Raw genomic sequence first — 27,518 nt, 5'->3', positions numbered from 1 at the left:
GTTGTTGTATTGGTTACAGCCGTTCTAAGGGTTTCTTGGGCTTGACCCATCCCTTAGCCTAGATGACCTTGTCTATTGCATGTTCGACAGTTTGGTCATTTCTGCTCCTTGGTTCAGATTGAACCTTGTGTTTTCATGCACCTATCTATTGTATTTTCCTTTCTTTTGTGGGTCTGTATTTTTCTTAGTTCATGAATGAAGTGTTATTTACCAAAAAAAAAAAAAAAACGAAAGATATTGGTATTGGTATCGAGTAACGTATCGGTCAAGGTCAAGTGATTTTAAGAATCATATCGTCCTGTATCAAGTATTGTATCGTTCTAGTTAATGTATTTTAGTGTAGTTTAATAGAGAGACATATCGAGATGTATTGTATTAGTTGGGTCAAATATGTATATATATCGGCTAGTATCGTATGGTATCGTGGGAGACTTTAAACCTTGCTGATGACTTCCACTAAGGTCACACCAGCCTGTAGACAACAGCAAAGCCTCTCAGATTGCCATTCAAGTTTGAGAAATTGAGAGCTTAAACCAATGGAGTCTTATGCTGAAGGCAGTATGCCACAACCGTTGAAGTGAAGGCTCTTTTTCGATCTTAAGACAACATCCATCGTCAATCGTCAAGTTCATTGAGAACATGAGAGAGTTCTAAAATAAAAGAGAATAAGTTGGGTTTATTATTTATGTTGAAGCATCGCTTGTACAGAGCGAGTAAATTCAGGCAAAAGTAGAGAAACACAAGGAGAATGAGGCATTGGCGAACAAATCAGACAACCAATTCTCACACGTTTTTGTTGTCCTGATCGTCAAATCCTATTGGGTGAGATCTTAAATGCGATGCAATTCCCCTATTCTTGCATCAAAAGATCATTATCATATCTTTTTTTTCTTTCTGGTAACCCATTTTGACTTCATTTTGAAGCCCAGGCGTTGCTGGCAGAATCCAAAACATTATAAGATTAGATTCACATTAACTTGAGTAACCATCAGTAACCATCAGTAACATGTTCAAGAGAGATCATACTGGATCATCTCCCAGCACATTCAACTTCAAAGAAACCATTATCTAATTCAATGCTACGAAATTAGATCTTGAGGATGCTAAGAAGTTGGACTAGAATACAGTGAAGCTATATCCCCAGACAATAAGCAAGATGTTTCTCTTTGCTATTCACTACTACTTGTTGACCACTCTAACCTTGCATAATTGAGCAAACCAATAAATAGAATTTGCTAAACAAAGATAAACAATAAGACATGCATGTTACAACTAAGAAAGCACCAGAAGGTGATCGAGTGAAAAAACTTTGGCAGAACAATCCCCTACGAACAAAAGTTTAGGACTGTAAACCGAGATCCTTGTGGGTGTAGATGACCCCTTTATCACCATCCACCACTTGCCCTCTTCCTCGCAGGATCCTACAATTTGAAACCAGTTAATAGTTGCACTGATCAAAACACTGACAGTATAAATTACTCCAGCCGTCTACATCATGCATCTATGATTATACAAGCATTAATGCATCGTTTGTTTGCAAGATAAAAAAAGATGAGAAAAATAAACAAGTGGGACCCACTGATACAAGGGTGAGGGTCAGGAAAGGAAATGATTTTGTGAAAAAATAGTAAATGTGGGTCTCACTTTTATCATATCACTCCCATTCCCACAAAGTCCCATTAAAAATGTAGGAATTTTAAATGGGATGAGGTGAAAAAAGTGGGATGCCACATTAGCAAACAAGCTTCTTTCTCATTTTCCCATCCCATTGAACCTAATAAACCATGCTTTGGGATTTCATGGAAAAGTTTACCTTTTGCCATCCCACTTCAAATTCTTCAAACAAATGGTGCCTAAGGTAACCACAATAGAATATCAAGGGAAATGACAAAGGTTTATTAGGTTGTGGAAAAAAAATCTTAATTCAGTCAGACATTTCGACAATTCTTCTTTTCTTCAAATCAATGGTCGTCAAAGGACAAGTCAGCTGGGTTGGGAAAAATAGGAAGTGCATCTCTACAATAGATGCAGCATTCTTGACAGTACAGCAGGGTGAAACTATCAAGTTCAGTATAATAGTGGTAAGGATTCCCTTCATATACTAAGACATGTCAAAAGGTTCATCTTAAAAAGGCAGAAAAAATGGAAGCCAGATCCTCTCCAGCTTTTACTCTGAACAGATGAGGGCATCATAAAAGCATCTTATGGTATGTCATTCCAAATGATTGTGATAAAATATCCAGGATAGAGCTAATTATACTGCAAGTGGACCAAAATAAGTTGAGGTACTTTCATGAAATTGTAAATGCTTGCAGGAAAAGGAAAAAAGAAAAAAGAAAAGTGCATGCAGAGAGAGGCCATGCCATCTGTCATAATTTTATTATTTGCACCCCTGCTATCTGTTTCAGTTTTGTCATTAAAGTAGAAGCTGTCTCAGCATGGCCTGCTCCAAGAAAGACTTTTGATCACTCAATTGGTCTCCCTTGTAACAGTCAGTATCAATCTGGGTTTAAGCACCATTTTATACCTTTGGATTTTTACTGAGTTCACCATTCATCTAGGTTATTAGAATATATCCTAGCTTTCTTACTAAGAGATAACTATCAGTAGGTGTAATCTTAGCTATCCTCCAAAATATGTCATCAAAGGAGTTTCAAGGAAGTGGCATGAGGATGTACATACCATCGAGTTGTCAATAGTCCCTCAACCCCAACTGGTCCTCGAGCATGGATTCTGCTTGTACTTATGCCGACCTGTTAATTCACAAACATGAGGGGATGCTCGACCATTCAAAGTAATGTAAATTTCTAAAAAATTATAACGAACCATACCTCTGCCCCAAGTCCAAAACGAGCTCCATCACAAAATCGTGTGCTAGCATTGTGAAAGACTGCAGCACTGAAAATATTGAAAAGAAACAAATATAGTCAGCTACCCATGTTATATTGTACTATGTTTTGAAAGAATCTCTTTACAAATAATAGAAGATGGTGGACCTAAGATGACCCTAAGAGAAGTGGTGAGAAAGGATATGCATAGGTTAAGTCATATATCTAGTATGACCTCAAACAGAGATGCTTAGAAGGCAAGAATCCATGTGGCTGACCCCATTTAGTTGGGACAAGGCTTCTTCTTCTTGTATTAAAAAGACTCAGGATGATCGACCATACTAAAAATTAGACAACTAGTTTTTGGTTCATATCCTAGGCCCCTAAAAGACAAGGGTAGATATGTTCCTTGCTAGTCGTGTTGTAACATTAATTCATATTCCAATACATCCACCGTGGTCCCTTTTCTTGTGGTTTCTTCGACCAGTCAATTTTACAATCAGATTATTTATAGCCCAGCAGCATTATTACCTGTCAACCTGCTTAAGGAAGATATCAGCTACTTCAGGATCTTCTGTAATTATGCATTCTGTATGCGAACTGAAAACAATTCGGACAATTAAATTAGAGATAGTAAATACAGCAAAAAGAAGGGGAAAAGAAGGAAAAAAAAAAAAAAAAAAAAAAAAGGAGATGCTAACATGCCTTCCATGATGATGTATATGGTCAATGGCTTCATGAACATCTTCCACAATTTCAATGCTACAAGCCAATGAGCTGTACTCATGATGAAATGATTTTGCCTCTTTAATATTCAACAGAGAACTTGCTCTTGGCCCACCATATAAAGTAACACCTACAAAAATGCAAATCCAAGTGGTGGTGCAAATCCATTATTCCGTGGTCTGGGAATTCTTTTTTCTTTTTAAGTCTGAAAATTTACCAGATTTGACACTAGAAAAATCGCCCAAGCATCAAATTACATCAAGGAATTGTACCTTTAGAATGACACGAGTCTGAAGTATTATCTCATCAGTAATGTGTTCATGGCTTAAAAGTCTTAACACCCATATCATGCTTATGGATGACAATCATTCTAACATGTTTCTAGGTCAGCTGACCAAACAGCATGTGGCTACAAACTGAAAAATCAGAGGCAAAGCACAGACACATGTAGACAGAAACTGTTCCCTAGGTATGGCTATATTTCCTCATTATATTACTTTCAACCTGAATTCTGAAGTACCAGAGCTCAAAGAGAGATTCTCCTTGTGAATTTGTAGAGAAGTGCTGAACTTAAATTTAAGAGCTCAAGTTCATGAAAGTCTGAAGACATTCAGTGGACCTAATAGCAATAGATTCCCAGATGCTGCAAAGATTTTATAGTTAAAAGAAATACATCAATGTTCAACAAAATTTTCAAACGAAAAGCAATACCTTCATTTTTGAGCTCTACCACGAGATCATTAAGCCCACCATTCTCCACCAAATCGTTGTGCACAAGAAGAGTTTCCTGAGGAAAAACAAGATAATACCAAGACTGTAGCAGGTCATAAATAGATAGTTGACTAATCCTTTTCCTAGGAGATGCATTAATTGTAACGTACAATTATGCTTCCTAATTATAATAGCCTGAATCCTATTGAATGGGCTATTATCAGACATTGGATTCTCAAGAAAAACAAAAAATATCCAGAAATTACCATTGCATTACAGGCTGCAGGATAATCTATCTTCGCATCCAAAACAATTCTTTTCGCCATATCCATATTGGCTCCTTTATCAACATAGACATGGCAAATTCCATCTGGTAAATAAAAAATGGGGACAAATGTCATAATTTAAGCCTCAAGTTTCCAAAGTAAGCATAGTATAGAAAGGGAACATGAATATCTAAGGTAAGGTCATCAGTCAGGTGCACTAACTGCTTGTCACGTGTCTTGCTTTTAAGGATGAGGACCAACAACCAAATAGTCACCCACCCAAACGTGGATAAACAAAAACCAGAATGGCCAATTATTATAACCCTACTGTTTATTAAGCTTTTTGGAGCATTCTTGAAACTTGAATAGAAGGTTAAAACTGGTAATCAAGGCTGAGAGTAGTTGTTTAGTCACTTCAGTGGCACCTTTCAACAGGTCCCAATAGTAGTGGCATGGGCATGGTTCAAGATCTGGATCTCAAGGCCCATCTCCCCAACTCAAAAAAAAAGAGAATTCGTTCGGTGAGATAGAGCCGAGTTGGTGGAATCCCCCCCCCCCATTGAGGCTCCAACTCAAGGGGTATTAGGGGTCATTTGGGGCTCAAGCTTGTTCTCCTTCCTACTTCAGACATTCTGGACCCATTGATGACCTTAGAATAATGGGGGGGGGGGGGGAATAGTGTAAATGTGAGTTCCACTTCGGACCCCAAGTGGAAAATAACTATGCTAAACTGAAACCTTAAAATGGCCTATTGTACACATCACATACCCGTACATCAATGATCAATCTTATAAAATTCCAACAAGTTTACTACATTACACATGTGCATGGTTCAAATCACAAAGTTCAAATGATAATCCACCCATCAAAGTTACAACTCGAGAGTCAAGACTTGAGACCTATTTGCTATAAGCACATCGTCTCACTCGCACATCATCTTGTCTCAATAAATGGAAAAAGAGAGATATCTCACGAGAACTCAAAAGTTCTCTAACCAGGAGCATGGGCACAACTGCAAATTAAAAGAGCCTAATACAATCATTTGGGGCCCCTAAGTCCATGATTGTGTTAGTATTGATAAATAAGTCCAACAATCATCTTACCAGCATGACCTAGAACAGGAATTTTGGTAGCACTCTTGATTTGAGTGACAAGTTTATTGCTGCCTCTTGGGATAACAAGATCTATGACATCATCAAGCTGAAGAGAGGAAACAGAAGTTAAACCAAGGTTTACATATTAGAAGATCTTTCCTAGTATCTCATCTGACCGTGTACCTTTAGCAAATCAGGAATCTCATCTCTTGAAGTTACATGTCCAATAAGTTTTTCACCAACAGAATCTGGGATGGCTCCAGTAATAACCTGCAAAAACAAAACATTCAAATACAGAAGACAAGTTTCTGGTAATACGAGAACCCCCCCCCCCCCAAGGCAGGCCAAAAAAAAGAGAACGAAAAAGAACAGTAAATTACACATAACACAAGCCAGTTTTAATAAACTAAACCTTGTGCAAAATTGCATTTGATCGTCTTGCTTCTTTCCCTCCTTTAAGAAGAAGTCCATTCCCACTCCGAATAGCCAAGGAAGCTATCTATTGAAATATATAAGAAGCTAAAGCATTAATTTACTAGAAACAACTCATAATGCTGCATAAGCAAAGCAAATTAGGGCATCCATTTTCAATGAAAAAGTGGAGGATGTTGACATGGAAATTCTATTTAAACTACATTAACATCCAATTCTAACATCAAGACTGACAATTCTTAAAATCTTGGAATTTCCCCTTCAAACCATTTCAATCCATTTGAAGACAGAAAATATGAATTTATTTATGGAATAGGTACCAATTTACTATCAGCACAAAGGTATTAGGGATAGCAACAAGATAATGCCAGAAAAAGTACTGTGCATCGTTTTGGAATATCCATACATGTACAGGATCCACATACAGTTCATGTGCCTGAGTATTGCCAAAATCTAACACGCTAAGATTAATGGGGACCGCATTAGGCAGAAAAAACACCCACCCAGACCCAAACATAGTTGTCCACACATTGCCTAGTTGACGAGAATATTCATTAAGGCTTGGCGTATTTTCCCTCTTCTTTAGCAGGAAGACAGAAATAAAAATAGAAACTATGTGTGTTTGTACGTGCACAAGTATACACCTGCATGAGTGTACTGACGTGAGAGAGAGAGAACTATCCAATATAACTAGATTCATCTAAAGAAGAGGGGAAAAAATTACAGAAATTAGCTCCCACTCCCATAAAGCATATTGTCAGGTGCTGGCGAGCACCACCACCCTCATCTTCTGTTTAAAAAAACTGCAATGGAAGCAATAGGTAAACTATGGATGATGCTGGTATTTGACGTGTGAGTGAAGACATTGTTGACATTCTCTGGATTGCTATATATCAGATCCAAGTATGGTAGAACTGAAGCTTGTCATTTATCTTGCTCAACAGTGGCTGGATAGGTAGAAGGAGATTCAGTTTCTTCATTCTTTGACAGGTGAAGTAATCCAATGAAGTCTCTAAAGACCTTATCAGAAGAGTTAGACAAAAGAATGCCCCATCATTTGGAAGAGAAAGATCTAGCAATCTGCTCAAATGCCTAGGGAAGGAGTGCTGAACAACCAATCATGCATTTTCCTTTCTTGATAACGTACTTTGATTTCAATGATTGTTACCATTGATTGACAATTTACTGCTAGTATAATGTGCCTGCATTTTAGTCCTTTCCATTTGATGAAAAAAACCGTTATTCATCACAAAAAGTGAATACAAAGCCTTTGAGATATATTCTATTACTGCAGTCCTAGTGAGGTCTAAAAATTTGGTAGAATACACAGTAGAATACGATAACAGATATAAAGACTACCAACAGGAATCTAAATGATCTGATTAATCATTTCATCAACCTCTACTCAGATAGTCTCAAGTGCTTGTTGAAATGAAATAGAAGCCTTCCTTACCTGAACAAGAGCATCAGGCCGAGACTCAAAAACAACCAAAAGAACGCCCAATGAACATGATGTCTTCTCCAAGATGAGCCCATCTGAAAGCTGGAAGAAATAGTAGTCAGAAACTTAAATGGAACTGCTAACCAAAACAATGGCATGATATCTTGTTGAACCTACATTCAAGTAGATGATCTGGGCATTCAAAACTGTGAGATGGGGGAAAACCACAGCATGACCACCTCAACCGTTAACATTTTATGGCCAAACAAAATGGGCAAAGACAAAATGTTTAACTGCTCCATTTGCAAAATTTCTTTGGACTGAGACCTCCAGAAGCTATAATCTTTGGACTGACACCTCCAGAAGCTATAAGCAATATGTATACCTTCTCATGGCACTAAGCAAGCTGCCATGTGGCAGACTTTGGGCCTACTGTGCTCAACCACAGCCCTCTGGGCAACTAATCACCTTCACTTCAGTTTCATCTATTTTAAATCTCAATGTCGCACACTTAATAATTTGAAGATATTCCACCCACTCATTCAGAGATCCACATGTCAGATCCTACTTCTCCATATTGCCAGTCTAATGTAGGTCTGAAGGAGAATATCACAACCTCTTTTATGCTGGTTAGAGGGTTTGTTTGATCATCAGATCCACATCATCTTTCATAGTTTCATTTGTATCACTATCTACTTCTGTGTGATGTGTCTATATATTACTAAGCTCTTGTAATTTGATATCCATGATTTGGTACTTAACAACTCACCAACCCACTCCCCACCAAAAAAAAAAAAAAGCACCTGATCCTCCCTCTCCTTACCTCTGTTCTCTTCAAAACATGACCAATTGGATCCTCCATGTCAGCAAGTACACGAATTGATTTTGCCAGACTTGAGATCTGGAGAGGAAAAAAAAAGGGAAGACATTTGATTCAGAAAGATAAAGTATTTAACTTCAAATTCTTAGAAAGATTTACTTAGGAGTGCTTGAAAAATAGATACAATTTGATTGAAACATCATTTGAAACAATGAGGATGTATACTAATAAAAAGCAACAAATTTTGAATATGTCATCGAGATTCTTGCCTTCCCAGGCTTCAGAGTCAAACGAGATATCAATGATTTCTCATAGCCGTATTGCTGTGCTTCAGCAACATCAGCTTCATTTTCAGCTTGAATCAAGTTTACATTTGCCTCCAAAGCATCAGCAATGTCCAGCAAAATTTTCTTTCTTTCTTCTGAAGCCAGGCTCTGCATCAAGGAAATATGTATAATATAAGCATCCAGACATATTATTCAGGCCCTAAGGAACGGATAAAGAAAATGTTACTATACTGGTTAGCCACCTGAAGTCTTCTGGAACATTCTCTTGCTGCAACTGCCATCTCACATGCATCCGTATCTTTGAGTGAAACCCACAAATGTGCATCTTGATGAAAAAGTGTACCAACACATTCACCTTTAAGTACTCTTATGATGTTGTCAGGTACAAAGCCACTAAAGCAAAAAATGGAAAAGGAAATTAGAACTCAATAGAAAAATACAATCCTATGAGTAATAAGAGGCCAACTATGAAACCAAAATTCACACTATCATTTTCTAGGAAACTCTCACTTTTTTTATGCATGCCAACTAACTGTAACAACTAATGTTGGAGTTTAGTTAAGCCACAAATGAAACTGAGAAATTGAAAGAATTTATCGCACTAATCTCAGGATTATTTGGAGACTGTTGAATAGATAAAAAGCATTATATTCAATCCAACCTAAAATTCCATCTGTGGAGCCAAGCATTTATAAAAGTATACCTTGTAATGACAACGGGGATACCAGCATAAGCAGCATAGACAGCAGCTTTTACTTTAGCGGTCATACCTCCTCTACCTACCCTAGACTTGTCTCCAAATGTGATTTCTGGTTGATGTTTTTCCTTTATGTATGTGTTGATTAACCTTGAATTTGAATCACTAGGAGGCCCACTATATAGGCCTTCTACATCACTCAATAATATGAGAAGGTCAGCTTTCAGCTCCAAAGCCAAAAGAGCAGCTAAACTGTCATTGTCCCAAAATATACCAGAAGAATCCTGCAAATAATGGCAGTAGTCAGAAACCTGACAACAAATAAAGCACATTCAAAAGCAGAACCATCAACAACAAATTAGGGCGTGGCCTATAAACTACTAGTAGACATGGACATGAAGGATTCCAACTTCTAGAAAGCCTTGGGAAAGAATCAGCAACTCAACCTTTTGGATTCCACCAAGAAAGTCAGAGGCATGTCTGGATGCATGTATGTGAAGATAACATAAGATTAAGAATCATCCAGAAATAACAAATCAAACTAAAGTTCAGATTCCAGAGATCATCATGCAACATGCCATGCTAGTTCTATGATTAGGAAATCATATCGGGGGGGGGGGGGGGGGGGAGATTCATGCAATAAAATGAGCTCCAGACTTTATCTTTCATGCGACACAGTGCCAAACTATAAACAGAAACAAGAATATGTTCATATAGAGTGCCAAAGCAAGGGTCTTAACATTAGACAAGTTCTACAGTTCTAAATTTCATTGAGATCTCAAATATCTCAAGTCTGAAGCCCCTTAAGATGAGATCACACACAAAATAAAAACCCTCCCCTCCGGTCTCCTGGGCAGCTCACTCGGTTCAAGGGCCACATCCCCTGCCAAGCCTTTATTGCCTGGCAAGCCTTCTACCATTGCTTCCCCACCCAAACCTTTCTCATTGACTGCGCAATACAAGCCAACCTGTCTTGCATCTTTTGCACCGATGAGGAGACCATCCTCACCTTTTCTTTGCTTGCCCTTTCTCCTGTCCCATTTTGCTCCTTGTGCTCTCTTTTATTAGGTCTAGATTGAGGCGCCCCAGCCCTCAAACGTTGAGTGCTGTTGGATTGGTTCCACTTTTGGAGGTTCTTTGATCACCGACACTTAAGCAAAGCTTCTCTTTAGGGCATGCATCTCGCGCATTTGGAAGGCTACCAAATTGAGACTTCAGACCAGATTTGGAAGGCTATCTGCGATGATGTTAGTGATAAGCTCTCTTAGTTGCCCAGTAGACCTCTTATAGATGCACCCCAAGGAACAAGCATATTATTGTTACCTGGGTCTTGATAACTCTCTGTTATTTTCTTCCAAGCGTTCTTAGCATGGCCTTCCCACCCCCTTCTTTTCCCCTCTTGTATCTTTTTTCTTTTCCTTCGGGGGGGGGGGTGTTTATAGTATTCACCCAAGTGACCTGTATTTTTTCAACATTTTGGCAAAATCCTAAAATCTTGGTGATCTTGACGTACTTGAAAAAGAAACATCTTTTTTTTTTTCTTTCTTTCTTTCTCTTTCTCCCTAAACAATATGGTTTGGCTTTCAAATGTCATGCTGCAGACTGCCTGTTGATTTCAGTGGACCATGAGTGGCCTTGATCCAGCACATCATAATTCATATGAATATTGTTTAGTATACTCGGGTCCATCTAATATGGCATTTTTTAGAAGTCGTGCTATGTAAGGCAGTAAGGGTACATGACCAAGTGTGCCATGGTGGTACACTTAGTCATGTAGACACATTTGTTGTAATTACTAGCATGCTCCATTCCCCTTTGCTTGGTTTACATGCAATCTCATTTCTTGGATAGTTTCCTTTTTGAGGATAATGCTTACTTTTGAGAATTCTATCCAGCAGAATAATATTTCACCAATATGACAAAATTCCGGCAGGATGGTTCCCTTTGATTGGTCTTTGATAGGCCAGTAATTTCCAGAAGAATCTATTGGAAAAGAAAATTTTAGTAAAAATGGGATGAATGGGATTAAGTACTACCTTGTAAGATAATTTTGGCAAATATAGGGCAACAATATGGAACTTTGGGTTGTGGCCTGTACTGCCATGGCAGTTCCTGGCTCATCTTGGCAGGGTCTCTATGGCAATACGACTTATGTAATATTTTTAAGTTTTAGAAAAATCAGGAAAATCAAATTTTCTGCAACTTTCTATGAGGAAGGTGAGTTGCAGAAAATTTTCAGATTAGGGTTTAAGGGCTGGAATGGATTGAGGGCTTGGGGAATGTGATCTTAGGGCAGATGCGATCCTAGGAGGTCTAGAGGGGCAGGGGAATTAGGGTTTTTACTGGACTATTGCTGCTGCTTGCACAGAAACAAAGGTAGAAAAAGGGGGACTTGCGGACTCTGGGGAATAACTCAGGGCTTAGGGAAAAGTGAGGGGAAGAGGTGGGGGTGATTTGCGATTGGGGAGTGAGAGGTTTCAAGGTCTGAAACCAAGAGGGAGGGGCTGGGATGGCTGGCGGGCAGAAGGGGGAGTGCAAGGGCTAGGGGAGGGGCTTAATACTTGGTTGATGATGAACTGTAGGAACTTCAGTTGAATGCTGAAAACTATGAGCGAATGTCTTGAAAGTAGAAGAAACAAAACACTAGGAACTTCAGTTGAATGCTGAAAACTGTGAGCAAATGTCTTGAAAGTAGAAGAAACAAAACACCAAACAGCCGCAGGTTAATGAAAAGCTTTGTCATGTTGCAGTTAAAATGTTTGATCAAGCATCTGTATATCGTGCCTGATCAAGGCTGCTTGGTGTTTGATTTACAGCCACCATGCAGCATGGTTCAAAATCCCGGTTTTGAGGCTGATTTCAACCAGCCAGAATCTTGTGAAACCTGGTCAAAACTAGGGAACTTTCCCTAGTCCATCTAAGCATGTGGTTATGACACCTAAATCATGGTTTTTTTTTTTTTTTTCAATTGATTTTGGTGTCCAAGACATTTGAATCTCCTATGCATAATGGGACAGCTTTTAAAAAAAGAATGAAGAATTGGTATGATTCTTGAGCCATGTCTACCATTTCCTGCTGGAATTTAGAATATTAGGTTACTCCAAACCAGCTTGTTTGGGTTAAAGGGCCACTAAAAGTAGAAGGAATTTTTGGTTTTTAACAAAAATCCAACTAAATCATCATAATGGGCAAGTATATTGAAACCAGCAAGATACCTCAGTTTTCTGGTGAAGAAATTTAAGCCACTTAAAGACCAGATTTCCTTTACCCTTATGTTTTGTCTCGGTTTCTTGGAAAACTATGATTTTACTCTCAATCAAAACTTGAAGCATGCCATGCAGTATGATATTTTTGAATCTGGAACTCATATGCTAGAGGTTTATACACAAATTAGAGTCAAGAGAATCTCCGTCAAAATTAGACCAGAATTTTTCTCATCTCAGACTTCCTGACCTGGAGATAATTATATTTTGAGTGATAAATTCATTGTTATGCCCCTCCTGGGACTATGAGGAGTGCTTCATAGCATCTGATCAAACCCTTTAATTTAAGTAGAAACTTTCAGCAAATCTACCCAAGAGGTTCGAAGATTCCAGATAAAATGGGATCTGTCATGGGTCCAAAAATCAAGGGTGTCATGAGATCACACCCGCAAAATTGGAACTGTGAACAAAAAGAAAACAATAAAAGAGATGGAGAAGAGAATAGAGTGAAGGGAGAGTTGCACAAGAGCAGCCCTCCCCCATGATCTTTTATTTACAGAGCTAGGAATAGAATAGAAAATATTACATAATGCAGAAAGAAATCAACTCAGCAAATACTCTACAATCTAAAGTTACTTGGAATTTAAGTACAAGAGTAAATAGAAAAAAGGTAATAATTAAAATAAAAGTGTGGTGAACTTAAACTAAATTGTACATCATCCTGTGTAGCACCTTGATACACAAGGTCATGTACCATTACATAATACTTTAACACCCCCCGCACACATATTACCCATACCCAACTTGCAACAATCACTCTTCAACATAGGACCAAACAAAGGTTTGCCGAACAGGTCTCTGAGCTATTCAAAGGATGAAATACATGGACTGATAATCTTTTTCTTGAGATAGCATCTCTGACAAAATGGCAACCAACCTCGAGGTGCTTGGTGCCTTCATCAAACATAGGGTTACTTGCAATATGTATAGCAGCCTGGTTGTCAAGAAACAACTTCATCTGTGAACCAACTGAAAATCCCAACTCACTGAGGAAGGATTGCAGCCACTGTAACTCAACAGTAGTGTGAGCCATAGCTCTATATTCAGCATTGGCAATAAAACCACAAGCAACAGCAGTTTGTTTCTTGCTCTGCCAATTGACAAGATTTCCTCCTACAAATGTACAATATCCAATCGCCGATCGTCTATCACCATCAGCCCTTGCCCAATCAACATTAGAGTATCTACTAGTGTGGTGACAAGGACAATAGATGAGTCCTTTATCTAGAGATCCATTAAGACAATGAAGAATGCAAGAACACCTTCGCAATGAATTTTCTTAGAAAATTGCATAAACTAGCTAACCAGCCCCACTACAAAAGATCGTTCAAGTCTTGTGATAGTGAAATAGGCAAACAACCGTCTATACTGATGAAGATCACTAAAGTCTTCACTTTCAAGAGAACAAAACTTTTGATGAGGAGGATTCATCTTAGGGCTATTCTGGAGGCTAGAGAGAGACTGACGATCCTCCATCTCTATGTCTTTCTGCCTCTTTCTTCTCTCTTTATCTCTCTAGTTCTCCTCTTCTCCTCTTCTCCTCTGTCATTTCTTCATCCTCCTCTTCATTCTCTCTCCCCCTCTACTTCTCCGCCTCTTTCTCTCTAATTCTTCTCTTCTCTCTCTCGTCAAACTTCTATGGGGATTCTCTTGGGCTCTCTAGAGGCTGAGAGAGACCGATGATCCTCCATCTCTATGTCTTCCGCCTCTTTCTTCTCTCTTCTCTCTAGTTCTCCTCTCTCTCTCTCCCCTCCCATTTCTTCCCTCCTCTCCATCTCTCTCCCCCTCTACTTCTCCGCCTCTTTCACCTCTCTCTCTTTCTCTCTAATTCTCCTCTTCTCCTCTCTCTCTTCTCATCTCTTCATCTTCTCTCTCCTCCCCCTCTCCTTGCTTCACTCTAATCCTTCTCTTCTCTCCATCTCTCCTTCCTCCCTCCCCCCCCCTTGGACTCTAATTTTCTTTATCTCTTTCCTCCCTCTCTAGCTCTCTGCTGAGGATGCTTTTAGTCTACACTTGGATCCAAGTGGACAGGTTCATCCATGAATTCGTTGCAGGTGATTAAAAGGTGGGACAATGTTGCCATGGTTAGACAGAGTATGGTTGCAACGGGTTTGATCCATGAATTTGTTGCAAGTGGACGGGTTCATCCCTGAGCCCCCTGTTTTGATTTATGCACCGCCCCTTGGTTGAAATCTCGCCTGATCATAAAATGTCTATTTTGGCTCTCACCCCCTCCCCTTTTATTGATTCCTTTGTAGGTGACTTGAGGCTCCTTACTTAGGCTTCAGCTCTCCCCCCTTCAGCTGTCTCCAACACCCCTCCTTTATGTTCAATTCTCCCTTACCGTTTTCAGTATCAGGGCCTATTGACTTCTCTCTGCCCTAGTTTTTCCTGCAGCATCTCCTCTCTTTAGATGGGCTCTGAGATGCTTGCCCCTTTGATTTTGTCAACCCAACTATATTGTTGGCACCGTTGACCTCAAGTTAGCCCACTAGCTCTCAACCTCCATCATCCCCTGGCTTAGTGGATCCCACATCCTTCCTACCCCCCTCTATTCCTACTTCTCCTGGGCCAACCCATTTGGTTGGGTTGGGCCCAACATTCACCCCCATTCTCTCTATATTGGGCCGAACTACTCTCCCTCCCTTTCCCTCCCCTTGGCCCTCCTATTGGGCCCATCCCCCATCTGGGCTCCCCTATTCTCCTTCCCCTCCTTGGCCCTCTTCTTCTGTAGCCCTTAATCCCTCTTAACCCCTCTGTCCAGCCTAGTCTCCTCCTTTGGGAGTAATCCTTCCCTTCCAATGGAGCCTACCTTTGGTCCCATATTGATGGTTGTTAGTGAGCCTGGCAGCTCTTCTGATATTGAGTACCCTTCTCCGCTTCTTTAGGAAAGATGGATCGGCTCTTAGTCATCAAAAGGTTGCTACTCCCTTGTTGATGATTCTTTTGTTGAGCTTCCATCTTTGCGGAAAAAGAAGAAGAAATAGTTCAAGTTCGGCCTTTGAGCTTTTTATGTTTTAGCCTTGTGCAGCTTTTGTCTGTAGTCGACATTGTGTTTTGTCTTGTTTGGCCTTGCAGGCCTCTATTAGGCTTGGTCCTTTGGCTCCGGTTGTACTCCCTTCCCCCCCCCCCTCCATTTCCTTTCGATAATAAATTTTTGAAAATTTTACTTTTGTCATTTATTTTGGACCTAAACTCGTGTTCCCTCCCTTATGTGCCCAACATTACATTTGGGCCACAAGGGAAACTAACACCATTGAGCCCATCCAGTTAACTTCACTGGTTAAATGACATAAATACCCTCATGTAAAATTAAAAGAGACAAAAAATTACTAATATACCCTTGTTTCTCATACCATACCCCACAACCCTTAGGTGCGGTGAAGGGATTCTCCCTTTATCCATCTTCTTCCTTCACCTTGCTGGAAATCACCAACCAAAAAAATATATTCCAGCACCCTCCCCCCTCCCCTCTCTTATGGACAAAAGCACACTGTAGGAAGAAGTTAGAGCAGCAGCTACAAATGACGAGCTAAGCAATAAAGTAGCTTCTGGTGAAGAAGCACAAGCATTGAGTCTTGAGTTGGAGGACTACTTCGGTTCACTAGTTGAGAAATGAAAGAGAGATGATACCAAGGCTACAGAAGCAAATGGATTAGCCAAAGATGCTTCCAATCCTTTGTGGAAGACAACCATATCCTTTCTTTTCCATTTGCTAGATTTGTCTTAGTTGGGTTCTTAACTAATCCAGCCCTATGCTTCTAATCCTATGTGGAATACCCAATTCTTTATTCTTCCGAGCTCTTGAAGCAGTTACCAAAACCCACTTTTATCGCTTCTTATCTTTCTCCAATTTGATTTAGTGGGCATTTCATATCTTCTTGCAGAGGCAGATAGAAGAGATGGGTGGTGCATATTCGATGCTTACTCAGTACGATATCGAATAAGTTCAGGAATACTAATTATTCATGTAAACCTCTTCAACTTTTCCATTTCTGAACTTGTCTTAATTAGTTTCTAAACTAATCCATTTGTTATTGTGGGAACTCATTTGTGTCTCTCTATTTTATGCCAAATTCAGTCTAGAAGCAAGAAAGAGTGTCTCTGTACAAGAGATTCTGTCAGCTTCCAGGGTTTCATCTCTGCAGATGAGTTCTTACCCGTGCCTGAGTTCTCAATGAATTCTCTTCTCAGGTAACATCATATATTGGTTTTCAACTTATATTGGCTCAAACCCTTCCCTTGCCAACTGTATATCCTGCAGAAATGGAATTCAGAAAATTTGAGGAGCAATTCCTGGAGTGTGCTATTGTCCATAAGACAGAGAGGGGGGAAGGGCACAAGATTTTTTTTTTTGGTGGGTGATTTCTAGCAAGGTGGGCAGATGGGTCAGTTCTGGCAGGGTGAAGGGGGAACCCTTCATCCACTTAAAGGTTGGATATGGTATGAGAAAGGTGTATGATATGAGAAACACGGGCATAAGTTTTTTTAATTTTACACAAAGGTATTTTGGTCATTTAACCAGTGAAGCTAATTGGGCTTAAGGGTGTTAGTTTCCCATGTGTCCCAAACATAATTTTGGGCACATTAGGGAGGGAACACGTAATTTCAGTCCAGAATAAGTGACTCAAACATAAACTTTTCTAAATTTTATATCCATTAAAAAAAAATAAAAAAGAACTTTTGATGAGGAACCATTGGTGTGTCCTGTCAACTGGTTTGGCAGCAAGAAGGCTTGTATCACTCAAAAGATCAAGAACTTATTTCTGTTGGGATAACTTGTTACCCTTCTTACTGCGAAGCCCCTCAATACCCAAAAAGTAGCTGAGGGACCTAAGTCTTTCATTTGGAAATGTTGGTGAAGATAGGTCATTTAGGTTATGCCTAAAGAGTCATTACCAAGGATGACGATATCATTGACATCAACCATTCACAACAAGGATCACTACTTGATCACCACATTGATGAACAAACACAGAATGATGAGCGTAACGTTGAGAGAATCCATAATGCATACCACATGGAGATGACTTTAGCCCATAACTTGTTTTGTGAAGTATACACATCTAACTTGACAAGTCCCTTTGAGCAACATACCCAGGAGATTGCTCTATATACACCTCCTCCTAAAGGTCTCCATATAAGATAATAAAAAAGCAGTTTTACATCCATCTGCTAGAGTGGCCAATCAAGATTAACTGCCAAAAGAGATGAGACCCCAACTATGATCAATCTAACCATAGGAGAGAAAGTCTCATAGTAGTCAACACCATATGTCCGAGTATAAGCCTTAGCAATCACCTTGCTTTAAGGCATTCTATTGACCCATTAGGAATATATGTCACAGTATAAATCCAATGACATTGAACCACATCTTTCTCAAGATGCAAATCACCATAGACCAAGGATTGCAATTTCTGTTCAAGGCTTGTTTCAACCTGGCCAAAAACTGAAATTTCCCCTATACTTTTCAAGCAAGGTTTTGACCCTAGGTTTTAGAGCTTATACGGCCTTTATTTCATCTAATTTCCTGTCTCCTACCTATTTAAAGCATAACAAACACAATGGAACTAGTTGTTTGCTAAAAAATCAAAGAGAAATTACCATTCAAGTATACTAACAGATGACTAGTTCCGAGAAGTACAAATTGTATTGTATACGAGCATAGAATTATTAGCATACATGAATTGTTTGATAGAATGATTATATATACAACAAGTCAATAAAATAGAATGACCAACCAGCAACTTCAATGTCCCAGACTTCAATTCCATGTTGAGTGTCTGCCTAAAACCGTTGGATCTATCCCCTATTTGTATTAGAACATCAAGTACTAGATAAAAGTTGGCCACAACATTTTCCCTTGAAGTTATCCATAAACTGAGACAATGATTTCTACAGGTGGAATCATCCACATTATGTAGATGTCCCATCGCGTGAACTTTTTACCCCAAGTTTCAACAAATTCCAGCAAGTTCCCCCTAATTCAAGAAGTTTGACAAATGAATTACTGATTTAGGGTGAAACAGAGGATGAAACCAAAATAGTTTGGGTCTCAAAACTCAAAGGAGTGTGAAACCTGGCGAAAGCTGTTAAAACCTGCGCCACAGGTTTCGACTGTTTCAGTGGAAATTTTGACCATTTCAGATTTCAGTCAAAATCTGGTACTTCTTCGATTTCATCCATGTCTGTTTTGATAATAAAGCACCCATCTCAACCATAGTAGCTTTCCACCCAAGATGAGAGAGTGCCTCATAATAAGCTTTAGGGATGGTAGCAACAAATAAAGAAGAGACGAATGACTTATGCACAGAAGATAGATGTGAAGTAGTAGTATATTTATCAATGGGATTTGCAATGGAAGGATTCAATGTATAGGAGCGAGTACCTTTATGAATAGCAACTAGAATGTTCATAATAACTGCAAAATCAACAGGAGGATCAGAAGAAGTTTAGCGGCTATAGTAACATTAGGCACTGGATGGGGCATTGGGAGCTGCTTCCTTCTGTACACTAACACTGACTGAGACTCCATGTTAGTAGAGGGAAGCAAATGAATAAGAGCTGCAGCAGCCCAATCGATAGGAAAAACCTCTAATAATCTGTCTGAAATTGAGCAGTATGGTATCTCCTAAAAATGTAACATCAACACTAACAACCTCAGCACTAATGGATCCTGGTCCCCTTCCCCCCACTCAAGACTCACACAAGTGTGGAACTCTCTCCCTCCCCTTACTGCTGACTCCTCTGGAGACATCACCACTGGCTTCCCTCCCCCACAAAGCTCTTCTCCACCTCCTCTACTTAGAACCTCCTCAGGCACCCCTCCACCCCTGTCCCATGGGCCCCCCTAGTTTGGTTCAAAGGTCACATCCCCCGTCAGTCCCTTACTCTCTGGAGAGCCCTTAACCTAGCCCTTCCTATGCAAACCTTCCTCATTAACCGCCATATCCTGGTTAACCCTAACTGTACCCTTTGTTGAAACTGTACCGAAGACCTTGAGCACCTTTTCTTCTTATGCCCTTTCTCCCGCTCCCTTTGGGAGAAAGCCCTTGCTTCCATTTGGCCTAGGTCGAGGCGCTCTTATGGCTTTGCTTGACATTGGGCCTAGTGCTTGAGAGTCTTCTCGAGCTCTTCCCTTTTTGACCAAATTGGCAAGCTAGTGTTTGGTGTGATTATACACCACTTATGGTGGGAGCAAAATCTTAGGCGATGATCCTCCAAATCTCGATCCCTTGACATGATTTGGAAGGTCATTTGGTTTGAGGTCTCATCTAGACTTGTCTATGTTCCCCATCCCCCGGTGACTGACTCCTCCAAGAATAGGCTAATTGTTAGTTCCTGAAGTCTCACCTCCTCCTTTAGGCCTTCCTCTTGAAAGGCTTTGTTTCCTCACCCCCCCTCCCTTTGTATTCTTGGTGTTGTTATCTTTAATATATTTATTTATTCATAAAAAAAACACCCGACAACCTCACGACTAATGATTGGACCAAAAAACAGATAGCCATTTTGTGTGCAAGAATAACCAGGAAAAATACATTTGATTGCACATGGTGAAAGTTTATAGGTACACCCAAAATCACGTGAAGGTAAGAAAATCATGCACAGAAGAAGGCATACGATTGATTAGAAAACATGCAGTTAGAATCGAATCCCATCGGAGTTGTTTTAGGAACCTTCATACAGAACATTAAGGAATGAGCTATGTCCAAAAGATGATAGTCTTATACTTTGCCACCTCATTTTGTTAAGGAGTGTAAGACCAACTTGTTTGATGCATCACCAATCTAGATGAGCAAACTCGTAAATTCTATTTTGAACATATTCAAAAGCATTATCAAGCGAAAAATTTTAATAGACGCATCAAATTGGGATTTTGTTTCATTATAAGAACTCTAAAAAAGAGAGATAAGTTGTTACCATTCCTTTAACACATATACCAAAGTTAACCTAGGATGGTCATCTACAAAGCTCAAAGAATAACGAAAATCCAATCTATTTTGGACGTGGCAAGGTCCCCAAATATCTGGATAAACTAAAGAAAAGAAAGACTGGCTACTGGTATTACTATGAGTAGGGAAGGATAACCTATGATGCTTGCCCAATTTACATGCTTCACACTGCAAAGAAGAAATTGGTCAACTAGGAAACCATTACTTGATGTTTTGACAAGGAGGAGTGTCCAAGATGATAATGCCGCCAGATTGGAGAGGTATCTGTTGAGGCAGTAGCTGCTGTAGAAGGCCCAATGCGATTTAGATATCACAGGCTTGACTCTTCAAGCCCTCCTCCCATCGTCCTCCTGGTTTGCAGATCTTAAACAACATAGTGGGAAGGATAGAAGCTGATAGAAAAGATAAGATTCACAGCAAGTTGACTAATAGACAACAAGCTCAAAGGAAGTTTAGGGACAAAAAAGACAGAAGACAAATTCAAGGAGTTAGTGGGAGACACTACACCATGACTAGTGACCTTAGTAGAAGATCCAACAGCAAGTATAACAAAAGACGAACCAATGACTATTCAAGGAAGAAAATTATTTACAAGTCATAATGCAAGATAATTTAGAGTCAAAAATCCAAGGAGTGGAAGTGGATATAGGAAGTGAAGTATTACCTGTATGGGCTAAGGTAACAGTGGAGTTGGTGGCTTCAAGCTGTCGAAGACATTTAAGAAGCATATTGTGATTCACCCACAAGAAACACTAGGTCCAATAGAAGGTTCCCCTGAAGCAGATTGAGAAGTAAATGCAGCATTGGATTATTCACTACGGGTGCCAATGATGCTGGTGTTGGCAAATTCAAGGGCCCAATCGGGTTTGCCATGTTTTGCCCAGCAAGCGTCAACTGTATGATTAGGCTTTCCACAAAACAAAAAGCACCGTCGAGAAGCTTATCCATTTGTTGTCCATCAAAACCATGACTAGTAGAGTTGCAGTCATGGCTATGGCCATCACCTCTATAATTGTTTTGCCACGATCAGCCACAAAAGCAGAATTCTCTTTGGATAGGGCAGCATTAGAAGGGTTAAAAGAATGAATAACAAGTCGATTCAGAAGAGAGAAGATTGAATTGAGCGACAGCATTGTCTCACCAGTAAGTAATTGACCTTTAGTGGCCTGATAATTAGTGTGTAGACCAGATAAAATTTTGCTGCATAAAATTCAGGGAAATTTGAAATGACACATCTGTGGCCCTTCAAGATGCCCTTATAAGTACTAAAGTAATCATTAAGAGATTTATCCTTAAGGGAAATTTGGAACAATCTCTCATATAATTCATATGTACGTGAAATACTTTGCAGCTGGGAGTAACTTTCAGCAAGATCACCCCACACTCATTTAGTCAATGTATGAAATGTCACATTGGGAGTAATATGGGGTTCAAGAGTTCAACACTACCCGATAACCACATTCCCGTAATTGAGTTCTATAATATCCATTCATCATGGGCTGTGACAGTACTAGTATCCTTCAAATCAACTTTAGGAGTGTCTTCCTTAATGTATTTTATTTTCCCTTAGCATGAATACAAATTTCTATTGCTTGAGCCCATCATAAGTAATTTGATGCACCGCTTAATTTCATTCTGTGATCTGAACTTGTAAAACATCACGGGTAGATTTGGACGCAGACATTGGAAGCAGCAATAGCAGCAAGACTAAAGAGAGCTCAAAACAGAGACAGTACAAGCAAACTCAAACTCAACAGAGTAAATAACTCGTACACAGTAGCAATTAGTGTATAAACACCAAATTACTTAAAATAACTAGAAGAATGGGAGAACCAGGAAAAGCACCACCCTGATAACTAAAAATATCCAGAAATAAAGAGTCCATAAGCCTTTTGGAGAGCACTCAGAGAGCAGGATCAGGCCACTGAAATTGCATCAAGTTTCTATTGATTATTCTTTAAGGATGCTTAATAATCCCTCAAAATTGCAGCATCACCAGGTGGCGGCAGCAACAGATTCTAAAAGCATGAAATTCTGGGGGGAAAAACTCCCAGAAATTCCATTTGTAGGCAGCAGCAGGTATATAAATCAGAAGATCTATTTATTCATCTAATAATGGTTTGATCTAATCAAAGTAATTAGAATACAGCAACTGTCGCAATAGGTAGCAGTTGAGAGGAGAAACTGAAGGAGACTTTTAAAATAGTAACTTATATTTTCAAAACTGGATCTAGATTCAAACATTGAATGTTTTTATATCATGTCAGATAACACACCTGTGGGATCAGAACTGTGAACAAGAGAAGAAGAAGAGAGGAGATGGAGAAGAAAATGGAGTGGAGGGACAGTTGCACAAGATGCAGCAGCTGTCCCCCCACAATTCCTTATTTATAGAGCTGGGAATAGAAACCAGAATATTAAGTGATATGGAAAGAAATCAACTAAGCATATTGGACAATCTAAAGTTGCCTCTAAGCACAAGGGTAAATAGTAGAAAGGTGGGAACCTAAAGTGAAAATGACCCTGTGTACCCCCACATTACACAAAGCCATGTACCCAGATGTAAGACTTCAACAAAGTGCAATTTGCATATTAACAATTGACTTCACTATCAACAATTTTACGTTTCTCATGACTCTTATTTAACTTGGTATCATGATTCATGACCTCTTACACAAGAAATCTCTAAAACATCAAAGTTATCAACTTCACGAGAGAAGAAGCCATATATCACTTCTCTTTTTCCCTATAATCTGCAGATGCCCTACTATTTTTTATGGCATGAATCAATTAGTAGGCATAAAAGCTAGGAACCCTCAACCACAGCCAAAATTCATAAGGAGGAATGATTAATGGGCCCAATGGCAAAGGAAAAGCATGGATTGGGCAGTTGAATGATTACAAGAATTTCTAGGATCTTGTTTAAGGAAAAAAGTTTTTATAGTTTATGTTTAAGTAACTAAGTGATCTTTCTTAATATGATTAGAATATTGAATTCTACAAAAAGAAGGAACTAATTTTGATTTTGGTCATTATCCCAGTCCCGTCAAAGTGCAATTTTGACCAAACTTTGTAAGCATTTAGGTCTTCACCATACAACGAACTAATCAGAAAGACATGTGTGCTGTTACTGGAAAAGTCCCATCTACCAAGCTGAAACCATTTCACCAAACCAAAGAAACCCCACCCCTAACCCCACTGTATCAAATAGATCAGTAGACATAGACAAAAGCAAATCTTGAGGATAAGTGTACCTCATATGGAGCTCTCCTGGTACTAATTGCATCATTTTCATTAAAAACAGGTACAACCCTCAGATTTAACAATGATTTAACTGTTTCAGAAAGCTGCAATCTGAAATCTGGATCCCGAAAATCATTATCAGTCACAAGAAGCTGCGATGATGACACGTCCAACTGTAATACAGAGTGAACTAAAAAATTCAGAAGAAATCCACTGCTCCACAGAATAGGGAAAAGCAATTGCTTTGAGAAGAAGGAACGTAAAAGATGAAAGGGAGAGCCGCAACTAGGATAGACAGACCTGACTGAACAACACATCATAAAGTGCCATTAGACCACTCTGACCAACTGCAGCACATGCCTTTCCATCAAGTTCAACTTGTGGTTTTTGGAGATCAGCAAAGCTGCAAAATGTGCACGCAGAAAAGTTCATAATTCATTCCCTGTATCATTTTTCAGATAGTTAAATGTACCAAAAGAGATGCCCGGCAAGACAAGTGAGAAATTTGGAATTCTTCGAAAAGGAAGGCATTCAAGACACCTGCCCAGTCAACCAAGGTGCCTGCACAACTGGGAGAGCAAGGCATCACCTAGATCCCAAATAGATGTTCTAATTTGGAATTCTTCGAAAAGGAAACCATTATTGCCTCAACAATTGCTTATATTCACTATCCATATATGACAGGAAATATACATATGCAAATTACCTTAAACCCTGCTTCCATGAAAAGGCCATTGTACAGTTTGGGGAGGGTCATAATGTACGCAGCTGCTTCCATGAAGAGGTCGTTTTCAAACTCGAACCTTGGACCCCTTGGTCACAATGTAGCAACCTTCATAATTGGATACCAAGGCACACACCCCCCCCCCCCCCAATATATTGCTTATGTATCCCAAGGGTTCAAACTTGATGTTCCCTAGACAGAAACCACGACTAGTCAACTACCTCCATCATTTCTGATTTAGTTTTAAATATTGGGCATGGATTTCCCAAGCCACACACACCAATTGGGTCCAGGGGATGGTTTTGTCAAGAGAGGACAAATGATGTGGAAGGAGATAATATCAATGAGTGACCCACATGATCATACGTGAGAGGACATGGAAATCATTCACACTCCGCCAGTGTGAGATCTTTTTCCCTTAAATATAATAGAGTACATACATGCATGGATATTCTAATCAGCAAAACCAATGCTGCAAAAACTTAAACTGTTGTTTCTGTGCTAGGAAAAGTAAATTATGATAACATGGAGAAAACCAAATGAACCTGCTGTTGACTAATTTTCTGAATCTAAGCCTTTGACGGCCAACACCTACTGCACCTGAAGTCACCAAAATAATCTCAAAGCCTTGACTGTTCAGTTCTTTAATCTGCAGGTGTTCCATTCATAAAGAAAAAGCTTTAATGTCTAAGTTATTGCCACATTATTTAAACAAGGAGGATGGAAACCCAAACCAATCATTGTAGCACACGCCAAGAATGACAAGTGTACCTACCTGCTCACAAAGTGCTCCCATTCTGCCCAAAGCTAATCTTCCATCATCTCGGGTAACAACTGCTGTTCCAACCTTTTAAAATCAAGATAAAATGTCAGCAACCACCATAAGAAGGAAAAATAAAATAAAATCTCCAAAATTGGCTGACTATGTGAAAACCCAAACAAAAAATTTTTGATTCACATCTAGGAGAGAAACCAATAGCATTCATGAGCACTGCCTCCGAATAAACAATTGAATCGAAACAGTATGACTTGCATCACTTCGGGTAACAACTGCTTTCCCCTATTTAGGAAAGAATAACAATTTACAGCCGATACAGAAATATTAAACAGCAACAATACCATAAAGAGGACTTGTATACCATTCTGTTAAAAATTGTCATGTGGAATTTCGCACATAACAATCTGAAGGACATAACAGCAACTAAACTGTTTTTTAAGAGCAGTATACCTTGGCATTCTGTGATTAAGTGATTCGTTTCTTACTTTTAGTCTTTTATCGCACTTATTTTTAAATTTCTAAAACTTCTCAAGCGTAGCAATGCCCCCAATGCCCCCATAATCATCAAATGGGTGAGAAGTGGTATTACTTAGAAGCAACTGAAGAAATGAGAATCAGTCCCTTTAGATCACAATTTCCAACAATGCACTCATAAAATTTAATAAAGGTAGTGAAACTTGAGCAATATCAACCACTATATACAACAACAACAAGAAGCCTTCACCCAACTAAATGGGCTCGCTTACATAGATTCTTGCCTTCCAATCAGCTCTATTTGAGTCCACACCAGATATAAGGCCTAAGCTATGCAAAAATCAGGAGCAGCATCAATGCCTGAAAAATGATCTCAGCTAATCTGACAAATATTCTCTGCCAAAAGGTTGTTACCAGATCCATCCAAGTGAGTCATTCCTCTTTTTGCACCATGTGTGAAAGAGATTGTAGAAAAATCACCATGTGGGATAAATATACTAGTAGAAGATTAAAACTTGGAGAAGGGCTGGAGGTTGGCAGCAAAAATGCCTTTTTTTGGCTGCGTTTCATAACGGTCCAAGTAGGCTGCCGGGACACAGAATTCCAGGGCACTCAAGCAGCTGCACATAAGGAATTAGAAATCTCCATGTCTTCTCAGCTTTAGCAATCTCATGGATGAACAAGCAAAGGCCCCAGCATGCTCAATTGATCAAAGCAGAAACTCAAATTAAGGAATATCTCTTCTGTGTAGACTTGCACAGACACGAAAGACTCACCGCATAATTTATCCGCTATGATTACGGGAGAACATTCCAGGGTTATAGACATTCTTTCTGGATTTGTTTTGCTTCCCATACTTTTAAGTAGTACTTTTCCCATTATCCCTGCTCCCCCCTGCCCCTCCAGAGCATCCCACAAAGAAAAAGAAAATAAAGACAAATAAAATCTTAAAAATAGATAGTTAGATACTTAAAACTAGACTAATCCTCCCTCAGATCTCTGAGACAAGTAATTGCGCTAAAAAATTTAATGGCGCAGCTGTATAAATCAAAGATACAAGTTTTCTTCTAATTGCCATTTAAAATCGAGACGAAGTACGAATTCAACAAGTTGAAAATGAATCAGAAATGGTCTATTAATCTTACTGAAAACCGAGATAAACCGAGATAAACGACAACGAAAACCACCGCAATCCACCACAGATAACATCAGGAAAAGAAAAATGAAAGAAAGTATTAGCGTTGATGTCTCATTGCAACAGTTACTAGGTATAATGAACTGACCATGCAGAAACATCAATCGAACTCAAAAGGAATGGGGAAAAATCATCAAAATAAGAATGCAGCTATCACCTTAATGACAACACGCTTGACGTCCTTGATGAATTCTCGAGTAGGATCTATCGGATCCATATTCGATTAAGTACAAGCTTTCTCCTGCAGTTCCAATTGATTTGAGGAAACCAGAACCAAATCAGAGCGGCAAACTAGCAGAGAGTCCGGGTGAGAGAGATCACACCTCTAACAACTGAAATAAGCCAACTGTGGCGAAGCATTTAAATACCAGGAGCAGGCGCCGCCAGCCACGTGGCGTAGAGAGTGGCCTGACCTTTTTCGTAGAGAATAGCCTGAGTTTAAGGAGCTCTCTCACTCAGAAGACGTCCATTTTCACGACCTTACCACAGTACTGTGCAGAACCGTCGTGCCAAGCAAATCGAACCGTCGGATTAAAATCTCGAGATTGAAATCTTAACAGAAATTTTGGATCCACGAAAAAATTTCG

General features: G+C 39.4%; 1 protein-coding gene across 1 annotated transcript; it reads right to left on the bottom strand.

Moving 5' to 3' along the window:
* Positions 1-264: 264 nt before the first annotated feature.
* On the bottom strand, positions 265-27,518 carry LOC149027849 (delta-1-pyrroline-5-carboxylate synthase-like). Its single transcript, XM_089166470.1, has 20 exons — positions 27,089-27,518; positions 25,260-25,331; positions 25,030-25,133; positions 24,061-24,163; positions 23,772-23,933; positions 9,309-9,586; positions 8,848-8,998; positions 8,588-8,752; positions 8,322-8,399; positions 7,511-7,600; positions 6,038-6,124; positions 5,809-5,895; positions 5,635-5,731; positions 4,532-4,635; positions 4,266-4,341; positions 3,534-3,684; positions 3,360-3,428; positions 2,832-2,898; positions 2,683-2,753; positions 265-1,421 (listed from the first exon to the last, which is right to left on the bottom strand). Exons 1-20 carry the CDS (start codon positions 27,146-27,148, stop codon positions 1,340-1,342), a joined length of 2,154 nt encoding a protein of 717 aa, XP_089022596.1. The 5' UTR covers positions 27,149-27,518; the 3' UTR covers positions 265-1,339.

Source organism: Hakea prostrata, chromosome 1 (genome assembly GCF_041222555.1).
Source record: "Hakea prostrata isolate BN-2017 chromosome 1, UWA_Hpros_2, whole genome shotgun sequence".
NCBI lineage: Eukaryota > Viridiplantae > Streptophyta > Magnoliopsida > Proteales > Proteaceae > Hakea > Hakea prostrata.
The sequence above is the reverse complement of the archived record's forward strand: the minus strand, read 5'-3'. Positions and strand labels throughout refer to the sequence as shown.

Coding starts and splice junctions, on each gene's coding strand:
- LOC149027849 (XM_089166470.1), bottom strand. CDS start 27,148: ATGGATCCGATAGATCCTACTCGAGAATTCATCAAGGACGTCAAGCGT. Junction 7,601..8,321: donor ATGTTTTGAAGAGAACAGAG/GTAAGGAGAGGG, acceptor TATTTCTTCCAG/CTTTCAGATGGGCTCATCTT. Junction 2,899..3,359: donor TTCCTTAAGCAGGTTGACAG/GTAATAATGCTG, acceptor CAATATTTTCAG/TGCTGCAGTCTTTCACAATG.